Source organism: Zalophus californianus, chromosome 14 (assembly GCF_009762305.2).
Source record: "Zalophus californianus isolate mZalCal1 chromosome 14, mZalCal1.pri.v2, whole genome shotgun sequence".
Taxonomy (NCBI): Eukaryota; Metazoa; Chordata; class Mammalia; order Carnivora; family Otariidae; genus Zalophus; species Zalophus californianus.
Genome location: NC_045608.1, coordinates 21,462,852 through 21,475,335, shown reverse-complemented (window position 1 = coordinate 21,475,335; position 12,484 = coordinate 21,462,852). Strand labels below are relative to the sequence as shown.

The 12,484-nt window shown below is 54.9% G+C and overlaps 1 protein-coding gene across 5 annotated transcripts in view; it reads left to right on the top strand.

The window, feature by feature from the left end:
- TTC28 (tetratricopeptide repeat domain 28) overlaps positions 1 to 12,038 on the top strand; it is a 659,289-nt gene extending 647,251 nt beyond the window's left edge. For 4 of the 5 annotated variants that reach the window (XM_027575251.2, XM_027575253.2, XM_027575254.2 and 1 more), the window contains 4 exons: positions 1,513 to 1,536; positions 2,272 to 2,401; positions 5,404 to 5,511; positions 6,671 to 12,038. In XM_027575251.2, the coding sequence (XP_027431052.1) occupies positions 1,513 to 1,536; positions 2,272 to 2,401; positions 5,404 to 5,511; positions 6,671 to 8,295 (1,887 nt within the window). In that variant the 3' untranslated portion in view covers positions 8,296 to 12,038. The remainder of the gene's footprint in view (positions 1 to 1,512; positions 1,537 to 2,271; positions 2,402 to 5,403; positions 5,512 to 6,670) is intronic. The other variant, XM_027575252.2, reaches the window with a different exon arrangement.
- Positions 12,039 to 12,484: the final 446 nt, after the last annotated feature.

Below are 12,484 nucleotides of genomic sequence, written 5' to 3'. Positions count from 1 at the left end.
TGCCTTTTTCAGCCTCTGTGACTAGACGGGAAAGACGAGGGCTGGGGGCGAAACAGCACCCCCCCCCCCCCCAACACGTGCATGTCCAGGTGCAAGAACCCATCCGCTCTGGGCACTGGGTTCTGGGAGCAGTAGGGCCTTTGGCGGCCTCTGTCGCCTGCAGTCTCAGGGCCTTTCCTGAGCTCTCCATTCAGTGGCTTCCTGCGCCTTGTCATGCCCGCCCCAGCACCTTTTTCCGCTGACTGACAAGTGTTAGAGCCACACTCCCTCAGCCAGCAGGGGTGGGCCCTGCCAGCTCCCCTGCGGGGCTCCTGACGCTCATGCCCAGCTCAGAGGATGACCCTGCCTGAAACAGAGTAGCCACTGAGGCACAGCAGTGAACACAAAGTCAGTTCTAATGCAAGATACTGCTTAGCAGGTTTCTCAAAACATGCTTTCGTTTAAGGGAATGTAGATCCACTTCAGGAATCCGGAGGATTCTCTCAGCATCATGCAGGCCCTTCCCAGCTTGACCTCAGAGCTCCCGATCTTCCTACTGGCCAGTGAGGGTCTGGAACAAGGGGAGGGAGGGACACTGTAAACCCTGGGGTGACTGCTGGGTGGGGGAGGGCTCCTGGCTGGTATAGCAACCCTGAGGAGCACGAAACAATTCTCTCTGGTCGTCTCATAGTGTAATAACTTGAAAAAACAATACACCTCATTATTATGGATCAGATTTCATTGTAAATGGAAATATTTCTGTGGGGAAACAAAGCTTGCTCTGTCTGGGATTAGCCTCTGAAAATCCGAGTGGTGCTTGGAACCTCCCACCTACCCAGGGTGGTTTCCAGCCCAGATTTGGAACATAGCCCAATGACCTGGCCCCTTCTTGAGTTCCTGCTCATCTGGCAATGAGCGTGTTATGTCTCCTTGTTGAAGAGAATCAGGAAGGCCCTTCCAGAACATGGCCTATCAAGACATCCTGAACCCAGGAGGGCTGGAAGCCTGCATGCACTCTACAAAAAGAAGACGTTAGAATTACATTTGCAGGGCAAGGCTGAGTCCGAAAAGCCAGCTGCTTAATTTCTTGCATTTGGCGGCATTCACAGGGCCTTTCTGCCTACTCTCCCGCCGCTGGGCTGCAGGCAGATGTCCGCAGGCAGATGTCCCGGCTGCGCCGCCCCCCTCCCCCACCCCGGGGCCGGCAGGTGCTGGGCTATTTCTCGAATCACTCTGGAACTGTGGCCCTCGGTGTCTAGAGTGGCCTCTCTGTGCCCTCTGTGCCCCCTGCCTGCCCCGCCTCTCTCCTGGCAAGGGAGGGAGGGCCTAGCTGCCCCTGAGCGCGTCTGGCCTGGTGTGGCTGTTTCTCCTGCGTGTCCCTGCTGATTCTTGCTCCTCTCCCCTCCCGGTCGGAGCCGCCGCGGCACTTCCTACAGCAGTCGTCAGCTCGTGTGCATAACAACCTGTGCTTGAGTCTAAACTCTCTTCTCTCTCTCTCTTTTTCTTTCTTTTCTTATAATCTGCTGGCCGAAGGCTGTTAAAAATATGGTTGGAATGGTGAGTACGACTTTAAGTAGCAACTGTTGTCAGGTGAGCCCCTCAACCCGCCCACCCCCTGCGTCCCCTGCCATGCTCTGAGCTCGGGTGCACGCGCCCCCCCACGCGCTCCGGGCCGCCTGTGCGGCCGGCTGCCCCCTTCCTCTGCTCTGCCTCCCCCTTTCCTGCTCCACCCTTCTTGTGTTCTCGATTTGACCTCTCAAGTTCCACCAGAACAGCAGGGGCAGAAGTGACTTTGAGAGAGTGACACTGAGAACCACCACACAGGGCCCCTGAATAGACTCAGGGGACCCGACACGCCCCAGTCCCTCGAAGGGGGTGTGTGGGTTCCTCCCCGAGCACTGCGGCTCAGGGACGGGACGCCGGGCTCCTCTGCACCATGTAACTCAAGAGCATCAAGGGGACTCAGAGAAAAAAAGAGGGAGACAACCGGTCCTACAGCCCACCCCTCTTCTGGTCCCCGAGCCCCGCCGCCAGTGTGCGCCAGGGGAGAGGCGAGGCCGCCCCTGCCCTATGACACTCCCCCGCCCCCCCTCCCCTCCCCGAGCCTCCCGAGAGGAGACACGACAGCAGGCCTGACGCACCGTAAAAGGGATTTGCAGTGCGATACACATTAAGGTCACTAGGGATGCCGGTAGCAGGTGACACAGGAGTAACGCGGGGACACATCCTAGGCGGGCCGGAGGGAAGGCGGCGCCGGGAAGGCGGCGCGCTCACACTGTTCTCCTCGCTCAGCTCCACCAGGTGCTGGTCCAGCTGCAGGCCGGCGAGAAGGAGCAGGACTTCGCCTCGGCCCCCATCCAGGTCTCCATCAGCGTGCAGCTGTGGCGCCTCCCGGGCTGCCATGAATTCCTGGCGGCTCTAGGTAGGGCAGAGCATCCTTAACTGCTTCCTGCAGTTCCCTTTTGGAAAACTCCCGTCTCTCCTGGTTTCTGTTGGGTGAAGCTGGTAGAGTCTCAGGGGCCTCGGTGTTTTCTTAGACATCACGGAGAGATGGTGGACTTGGAGATCCCAGCACTTTAGCACACTTGGCGGATGGCCCTCCTGCCTTGTTCCATTTCCCAACATTTTGGTTTCATCTCTCTCATTTCTAGTCCTCATCTTGATAGAAAGCTGCTAGATGTCAGCATTGTTGGGAGTCAAGCCATGATTAAAAGCTAAAGAAAACAAAGTCCTAAAATAAGTTTCAAGGTCAGTCTCTACGGTACTATTGAAACCAGGTCTGATTTGAAACCAGGGATCTAGAACTGCACGCACCAGGATCCTTGTTCATCCGGGACACTTACTTTTCCTTTTTGGACATCGTAATGTGGCTGAGGCAGCTCCTGGCATAATTGCTGTTTTCAGAGATGCATTTTTTGATAAAATACCACAAGGGGCTGTGAGCTGCCCTCCTGTCCCACTTAAGTGCCGGTACGACTCGCCTGGGAGCCATTCACCACTTCCCAAGCTTTTCTCTGGACACCTGTTATGCGTCGGGCATTGTGCCAGGACGGGGGATGCAGCACCGAGCAAAGGACAAGCCCTGCCCTCTTAGAGTTTTCGGATCTAGTGGGGAAGATGGGCAGACCTAGTAAGTACCTAATCTAAGGGGCGGGAGCCTCTCAGGTGGGGGTACCATCATAGAGAGGAGCATCGGTGTCACGGTGATTGCTGGAGGGGTGGGAGGCAGGGAGCTTGGGGCAGACCCGGAGAGCCTGAGGGTGTCTTCAGGAGGAAAGATCCAGGCCGAGGGAAGAGCTCTCTGTGAGCACAGGTGTCAGGCCCACACGCTGTGCAGGGCACAGGGGCAGAGGAGGGGCAAATCCTGTAGGTTCTTAAACTCAGGGAGTGGGGACTCTTTGGAGGATGACACAGCCTAAATTCACTGTTACAGGGACCAGTCACTGTCCAACATGGCAGGGCAGCCAGTCCTTCAAAAGGAATTTTCTTCTGCTTGTGAAATCTGGATTTCATTGCATTAGGCCTTTCTTCTAACCCATTTGCAGATGACCTTTCCCAGCCCACCGCAACTTAGGGCCGGCTCCATTTGCTTTTGATGGGGGATCCCCCAAAGCCCCACAGGGACTCTGAATCCCTCTAAGTAGATGTTCTCACATCCTTTTATGATTTGTACTCTGTGCTTGTTTCTGTGGGCTTAAAGCGTAGTCTTGGCATAAACACAGTACATTTATATCTAGACAAATGTAGCCATTGGACCAAGAGTGAGAAAGGCCAGGTCCACACCCAGGAGGGATCTCTTTTCCCTTCCAGAACAGGCTGTACGGCTGGCCTTGGGGCAGTGACACAGGACACAGGTGAGGGAAGATGGAGCCAAGGCCTTTTTTTTTTTTTTATAAAAGAAAAGCTGTGTTCCTCACGCAGGGCCTACACCTCCCTTCGGTGTGGGTGCGACAGAGGCAGCCCCCCTCGCCTGTGAACTGGATATTTCCAGGTGTGTCATTGGCTCTCCCCGGTGTTGGGATGGTGGGTTATTTTCACTGATGGCCTCCATGTTTTCCAAATCCACTGATACTCAAGGGGTGAGTCAGTGTGCACATACTTATCCTTAAGTCCCGTGGCCTGAGACTGGGGGGCGGGAGGAAAGGTCTCTGCAGGCCCGGCGTTTGGAGGAGTGACTCCCTCACTCTTGAGGGCTCTGAGGCTCCTAGAAGTGCCCTCTTTCCAGCCCTCAGCACCTGGCAGGAGCCATCACAACCCGTCACCTCCGTTCTGTTGGCATAACCGAGTCTCATTTTGGTAAAAGGAGAAGTCTCTAAACCATTTATATTAATTAGTTGTTTTTAAATGCTGAGTTCTCCGAGACTTCCTCTTGCTTTCAGGGAGTGTTTCTGCTTGAGTTCAGAGGGGAAAATATCCCATAGCAACCGGAAGGCTGAGGCGGCTCGTGGAGTGAACCAAATTCCCAGAGAAATGACAGCCTCAGACCCATACCAGAATCCCTGCATGAGAATAAAAATAGACACACATTTCTGCTTTGGTGATGACTCTGTCAGGAACCGCACCGCACGTGGCACACGGCGGCGTTGGGCGTCACAGACCCTGTCACCAGAGCGCACATGGGAGGAGGGACGGGGCTCTGCACCCCCCCCCCCCCCCCCCCCCCCGGGCCGTCAGCACCAAGCGCCTCCACTGTTCCAGGCGGAGCTCAGTGCGAACGGAGGAGGCTGAGTGCACACGTGCAGGGCTGAGGGCTCCTCTGGCCCTAAATCCCGGCTGCGGACACAGCCCTTGGCCTTGGTGTCCGCCTTCGGCGGCTTCCGCCTGTGAGCTTCCCAGGGCGATGGGTGCCGGGCGCTCTGCAGGCTCTTAGTCTCAGTGCAGCGGCAGCCGGCGGGCCGGCCTTCTGCGCTCCAGACCCCTGTCCTCCGCGGGCCCGGCCCGAGTCTCAGCGGAACCGTGAGTGCTCGCACGGCCCGCGCACGCAGCTCAGCCGAGAGGCCCGGTTCCCCGTGGGCAGAGCCTGCTCGTTTCTGAGCCCCCGGTGGCAGACGCTGACCGTGTCTGGGGACACCGTCCGTGCCCTTGAGAAGCTTCCACCTTCCCAGGCACCAGCTTTAAATGTCGGATCCCGTGCTGAGGGGAGTGGCCAGTTTTTGTCCTTCCCAGAGTCTGGGAAGGAATGGAGAAAGCAGCTCATCCTCCCGAGCCCCGCACCGTGAGCACGAGCTGCGGAGAACAGAGTTCAGGGCAGGAAAGCAGCTGGTGCTCCGGGAAGGGGGCAGGAGGTTCACAGGCCCCCGGGGCAGCCCCGGCGGGGCGCGGGGGTTCCCGGGAGTCGGGGCAGGCAGCCCTGCGGCGCTCCTCCTCTCCAGGACATGGACCCTTCCCCGTGGCCGCCGAGATTCACAGTCTTTGTTCCTCTAGGGTTCGATCTCTGTGAAGTGGGTCAGGAGGAAGTCATCCTGAAAACCGGCAAACAGGCCAATCGGCGAACCATGCACTTTGCCCTGCAGTCTCTGCTCGCGCTCTTCGGTAAGCACCCCCCGGCACACCCCCACGCGACAGCCGCCGGCACAGGTCTGGCTGTATTTGGGGAAGGGAGAAAAGCGGAGAAGTATTTTGTGTGGCTGTGTTCAGGACAGTGCAAGAGCAGTGAACAAAAACCCCGCTCTGGCGACCTCACGACACATGCGGTAGAGACGGGCTGCTGCCGAGGGCTGTGAAGACCCGCGGGGGAAGGGACGAGACAGGGTGGCAGCGGGCCGACGAACTAGGGAGGAGCGGTGCCCCGTGGCTCAGGCCACAGGCAGTTTTCGGGGCACCGGGGGCACGGCCGGCTGCTGCATGAGGACAGCGCGGGCCACGGTTCGAAGGCAGAACTCACGCGATCCGCTGAAGGCTGTGAGTCAGACACAAAGGGCGGGTCAAAGGTGATACCTCGTTTTTCGGAACAAAGGCCAGAACGGGACTGCCTTTTGCTGAGACCTTGAAAGTGGCAGGAGGCGGGGGTTTGAGTTCCATCTTGGACATGTTCCGTTCTGAACTCTGCATCAGACAAGCTCCCCCGACAGCTGGGTACTTGAGGCCGAGGTTCAGGGAGAGGCCAGCGCAGAGTCGGAGAAGGGGTGCAGGCCCCGCAGGGGAGGGCGGTGTCCTGTGGGGGGGTCACGGCTCACAGGTCACAGGGGTGAGCAGGGCCGGGAAGGCATGGTCAGCGGGGCCCGGGGGGGCCGACTGCAGACCTGAGCAGTGAACACTGGGCTTAGCAGCATAAGTGGCCCGTGAGGTCTGGGGAGGGCAGAGGCCCGGCTGGAGCGGGTTGAGAGAAGGTGGGAGGACAGGCAGTGCAGACAGTGAGTGTAAGTGATGGCCGGGAGCCGCTGAAACGGGGAGGGTGGCGGCTGTGGGTTCAGGCCGGGGTGGGAGCCCGAGGCGGCCCTGGGGTCTGGTGAGATGGGAGCGCGGTAGGGGGCTGGGGCTGGCTGGGCCTGGAGTTCTCCCGAGTGTCCTGGGCCCTGCCTCACATTTACTTTCTCCTGTGCTTGGGGAGCATGAGATAAATGCGAATCGTGCATGAGTAGCACTTGCACGGTTCCCACTAGCTTCTCTGTATATGAGGATGCTTGCGATTTTGAAAGAATAAACCATAGAGAATTCTAACCGCCCTCTGGGCACCTATGTTCTGTCTTAGATTCTACTGAGCTCCCCAAGCGCCTCAGCCTCGACAGCTCGTCCTCCCTGGAGTCTCTGGCCTCAGCCCAGTCTGTCTCCAACGCCCTGCCCTTGAGCTACCAGCACCCCCCCTTCTCCCCCACCGGCGCCGACAGCATCGCCTCGGACGCCATCTCCGTGTACAGCCTGAGCTCCATCGCCTCCTCCATGAGCTTTGTCTCCAAGCCCGAGGCTGGGTCGGAAGCCGGGGGTCCCCGCGGCCGGCAGGACTACGAGCGGTCCAAGAACGCCTACCCACAGCGATGCACCCTGCCGCGGGGCCAGCTGTCCCCCCACGCCCGCCCTGCCGGCGGCAAAGACGAGGACGAATACGAGGGCTTTTCCATCATCAGCACGGAGCCTTTGGCGGCCTACCAGGAAAACAGGCCGGCGCGCCTCTCGCCAGATCACAAACAGCCCCGCGCGGGGCCGGCTGCGGGTATTAAAGTGTCGGTGAGCTCCAAGGGGAGCGTCAGCACACCAAATTCTCCAGTTAAAGTGACTCTCATTCCCAGCCCAAACTCGCCCTTCCAGAAGGTGGGAAAGCTGGCCAGTTCGGACACAGGGGAGTCAGACCAGTCTAGCACAGAAACGGACAGTACCGTGAAGTCCCAAGAAGAAAGCAACCCAAAGCTCGATCCGCAGGAGTTGGCGCAGAAGATTCTGGAGGAGACGCAGAGTCATCTCATGGCGGTGGAGCGCCTGCAGAGGGGCGGCGGCCAGGCCGGCAAGAGCAGTAGCCCGGAGGAGGGCGTCCCTGCGCCCCACAGCGCGGCCGTCTTCCGAGCGTCCGAAACCAGCGCGTTCAGCAGGCCGGCCCTCTCCCACCCCAGGAGCCAGCCGTCGCCGGTTCCCGCGAAACCAAAGCCCCCAGCCAGGAGCTCGTCCCTCCCCAAGGTGAGTTCAGGCTACAGCAGCCCCACGGCCTCCGAGGCGTCCGTCAAGGACAGCCCGAGCCAGCACAGCGGCCGCCCGTCGCCCGCCTCCGACTCCCAGACTTCTCTCCCCGACCAGCCTCTCTTCAAACTGAAGTACCCCAGCTCCCCGTACAGCGCCCACATCGCCAAGTCCCCCAGGAACGCGTCCCCGAGCTCGGGCCATCAGTCTCCGGCCGGGAGCGCGCCGTCCCCAGCCCTCTCCTACTCCTCGGCCGGCTCTGCGCGCTCCAGCCCCGCCGACGCCCCCGACGTGGACAGACTGAAGATGGCGGCCATCGACGAGAAGGTGCAGGCCGTCCACAACCTCAAGATGTTCTGGCAGAGCGCACCCCAGCCTCCCACGGGACCCATGAAAATATTCCGGGGCGCCCCTGGCACAATGACTTCCAAGAGGGACGTGCTCAGTCTGCTCAATCTGTCCCCGCGGCACACCAAGAAGGAGGAAGGCGTGGACAAGCTGGAACTGAAGGAGCTGTCCCTGCAGCCGCCCGGAGAAGCGCCCCAGAAAGCCCCGCCCAACGGCCACTGGCGCACGGAGACCACGGCGCTGGGCGCGCTGCCCCTGCCCGCCGGACCCCCCGCGCCCGCCCGCCCGCTGAGACTGCCTTCTGGAAACGGCTACAAGTTTCTGTCCTCTGGAAGATTTTTTCCTTCCTCCAAATGCTAAAGCATCTTCTGTACCCGCGGACTCAGGGTGCAGCAGCTGCAGGGGGCCTCCCAGCTCGGCTGAGTGCTGTCACCCCACGCAACCGCCAGCCACCTCACGCTGGGCGCGCCCTCGGGGCGCGGGCCACCACGCACACGGCCGCTGGCGACTCTGGGCCACGCTCACCGGGAGCCAGGACTTCTGTGGGGTTGGCACGGGAGGCCCAGGCAGTTTTCTACACACTTCACCCAATGTTTACCTTGAACTCCCTGCTTCTCATCTTTGATGCGATTCCTCAACAGGACTTTTGTACAAAAACGGTCACGGTTCTGGGGTGGGGGAGAGGAAAGGGGGAGCACATATTTTGCTAAGAGGTAGATATGCAGTACCTTTTATACACAGAAATACAAATAGAGCATTTTTTTTTAAGGCTTTCAGGTGCTGGTTGGGGGTGGGATATATAAAATCTAAGCTGAATTCTACATGAAAGTGTGATATTAGCCAAAAACAGAATGGTTTTTAAAATGCCAGTGATGTGTCCCGAAACTAGCGATTTTGGTCTCCTGATCCACGTCCCAGCACGGTAGCAATGCAATATTTCACGTTTCAGCAGCGCTTCCTTTCTGAACTCGGCTCTGCTCCATCGAGCTCTACAGATGTCCTTGGGGCCCCACTGTCAGCCAAACTTGAATTTTCTTAAAAATTTTATGTAACTCTTCTCCAGGCATTTTAGAACTATGCAATTGTGATTTAAAATGCAACTTTGTGCTTTTAAAACATTACTGACCTTTTTTGTACGTGGATAAACAACTCGGTTTTATTATCAATAGTACTTTGCATTTATAGCTATTATTTTTAAAAGCTCAAATTTTTTAAAATGTCAAATTTTGAATAGTCATCAATAAGTAACTATCAAGTTTGGGGGGGGGAAGGTTGAAATACTCAGTTTCCTTGTAAACATAAAAGAAAAAAAAAAAAATCCCACAGCTAACTCGACTTAACCAGAATGGAACTTACAGCTCCCATTCCCTTTAAGCAGCTGCTTCATTTTATTCTCTTCTCCCAACTCCAGGCCTCAAACAGCTCTCCTCTCCAAATCTGTCCCTGGCTCCCATGCCCCGGCACCCCACGGCTGCAAGCCACTCAGGCACCCTCACCTTTAGCGGGGACCAGCCCCCTCCCTTCCCACAGGACTTTCACGTCCATGGCCTGAGAAGCAGGGGGCTTTTGTGGGGATTGACAACCGAGCTATGGCTGAGCAGGGAAATAGATATTCCTGAAAGTGTTGTCTTGGACAAACGGAGGTGGACTTTTCCTTCAGCTGTGACAGTACACAGAAGTTACCAGCTGGGCGGAGACAAAAGGTAGTCTGGGTAGGGGTGAGCATTAACTTATAAAGGAATGAAATGCTAAAAAATCCTATTAGTACTAAGTTTAGTGGGAGAATTTACATAAACTCTTTTTACATAATTCTAAAATGAAAACCTGACCACTCTCCCCATAAGGGGGTGTCCCACAGAGGTGGGCAGCCATGTGGCCCACACCACATGGCAAGGGCATGGCCTGGCAGGAGACCTCCAAATAGAGTCTTTAACTTTGGGTAGGATCTCACTTTCTAAACATACCCTGACCACTTGCCCTGTTCCTCGGTGTACCGTGAAAAGAGGAAAGGAGAATATCTATCTGGCTATGTCATGGAGGTTTTTGCCTTTACCCCAGCAGCCATGTTGGCGAAAGAAGAACTAAGGATGTCCCGTTCTAGCCCTGACCCCAACACTGGAAGACAAATTCTTTATAAAGAAGCAAGCACTTACGAGGTTCTTTATGTCAGTAGGGAACAAATAAACTGTAATAAAGTACCAGAGTAGCAAATGAAAGCAAGTTTATAGCACTGTGCATTTAGATAGCAAAATCAGGTCCTCAGCAACAAAAACGAAACCTCAATTTCTGAATCCCTGTGTAGATAGTTAGACTGTCCCTTTCTCAGCAATCTCAGCCTCTTTCCCAAGTGCCAAGGAGCCCTGGAGGACAGGCCTGGGATCTGTGCCCCCCATGTGAGTGCACCCGTTTGTCCACCTCCGGTGCACGTCCTCTGCCACCCAGACCGCTCCCCATGGTTACAAGCCAGCAAGGAGGACTCATGGACCCCAACCTGGTTTTAATCCTAACTACATTGTTTTAGGTTTCATGTTGGAAAACCAAATGGTGTGGTGTTTTTTGTTTTTTTGGGGGGGGGGGGTCCTAGATAGAAGCTTTGATGAAGGAAAGCGAACAGGACAAAAATGATAGGCCCAACCTAAAAATCACCGTAGAGTTGCCATTTCTTTATGTTTACTGTCAGTCTTGGTGTTTTCTTTATGAGTGAAATGGATGTCAAATCAAAGTAACTTTTTCAGGCTCCTCCCCTGAAAAATGTATGCACTTAAAAATGAAATGAGACTGTATAATTCACAGATTTCCTTGTACAGATCAGGGGTTGGCAGATGATGACCCACACGCTAAATCTGGTCAGAAGCTTGGGTTTTTATAGCCATGAGATAGGAATGGATATGACGTTTAAATAGTTCTATAAGTACAGGCACCATATTCTTGATTTTGCCTCTTGGCCCACAAAGCCTGAAATACCTAATACCTGACCTTTTAAGGAAAAGTTTGCTGACTCCTGGTATAGGGGACAATTAGAATGTTTTGTTTCTACAGTCTAGGGAAAGTGAGTGTCAAGTTGTGGATAAAACTGGCATGCATGGGAACCCTGAGCCACGCGGAGAGAAGCACATGGCTCCTGCATAGTCCGTGGCTCTTCGCCCCAACTGGAATGAGCCAATGGACATGGGTAAAATTTACAAAAATATCTTTTCCTCACTATATGCAGATAGCTTTGGATAGATTTCTTTTTCAGCTCAGGAAACGAATGCCCTGCCCCTGTGCTACTCCACCAGATGCAAATATACACTCAACACAAGCAATAAAATCTCCCTCTCCTAGAAACCTTGGTATGACCACAAAGTAAGGTAGTAGATCCTATCTTAACTCGTACCAGCGAACTACTCAACTACTTCACTGATTTCAGTTACATCAAAATACCAAGACAAAATGAGCTCTAAAACTTACATTTTGGTCCACATTAGTGTGTAGTGAAACAAAAACGTTCTCACCTCCATTCCGTTTGAAATGTGTCATGGTCCACACGGATACTCGCGGGGTCTCGGCAGGAGCTGCGGTGCTGCACACGCCGTCCTCCTGCTCGCGCATCCCAGCAGATCTCAGCAGGTGGTCACCGTAGCAAGTCCCCCGAAAGGTGCCTGTCCCACTGCCTCCCATGATCACTTTGTTAGTTTCAGTTCAGTTTGGAAAAAATACCAGGCAATCCTCTGGTTGCTTTTAGTAAGTAGGCAAAAGGTGAAAACGGCATAATTTTCATCAAACATTTTTGTTGTTTTACCTAAAATGATTGTACGTGTGGTTTGTGGACTGGACCCTTGTTTGTAACCGATCTTTCAGAGATGTTCCATGTAAGGACACAGGCGGTCACCTCTCCCCTCCTCAGACGTCTTCCCCACTTGGCACTCACCCCCCTTGTATGCAGTGTTAGCCATCTTTGGCCTATGTGGACTTTTTTGTAAATTACACTTTCCAGATGGCATTAAACTTTTTATATTACGAAATTTACCATGTAAAAAGAACTTCATATTTTTATTGAGATTGTTAAGGCACTTGGCCTTCCTTTGTGATTTCAGTGTCTATTAAAGCATGAGTTCCCTCGGTTTTAATTGCTGTATCTGAATCACTCTCTGTACGCGTCCCACACTTTCTAGGTTTCTTTGCAGTACACAGAACCGTCGTGTGTCGCTAACGAGCAGTTGAGTCAATCTGGAGTCTCATGCGTACACCGTAGCCTCATGTTTGCCAGGAGGAGAACCCAAGAGAGTGCACAGCAGAGCCAACCTGCAGGCAGACTTCTGTGGCTCTGAGCCTCAGGGCACCTGGGTGGGTGGTGAATTAGAAAACTGAATGCTTCCGATCTGTGATCATAGTTGGAGGACCAGAAAATTCCACAGTTGTGTAAGCGTGCTGACAAAACCAGAGTTCATTACCACCAAATCCCTGTAACTAAAGAAACTTCCAAGGAAAGTATTCCAGAAAGAAGGAAAACAATCCTCTGTGTAAAAGTCTGAGAGGCACGAAGGACTAGTGGACAAATAACTAAGTA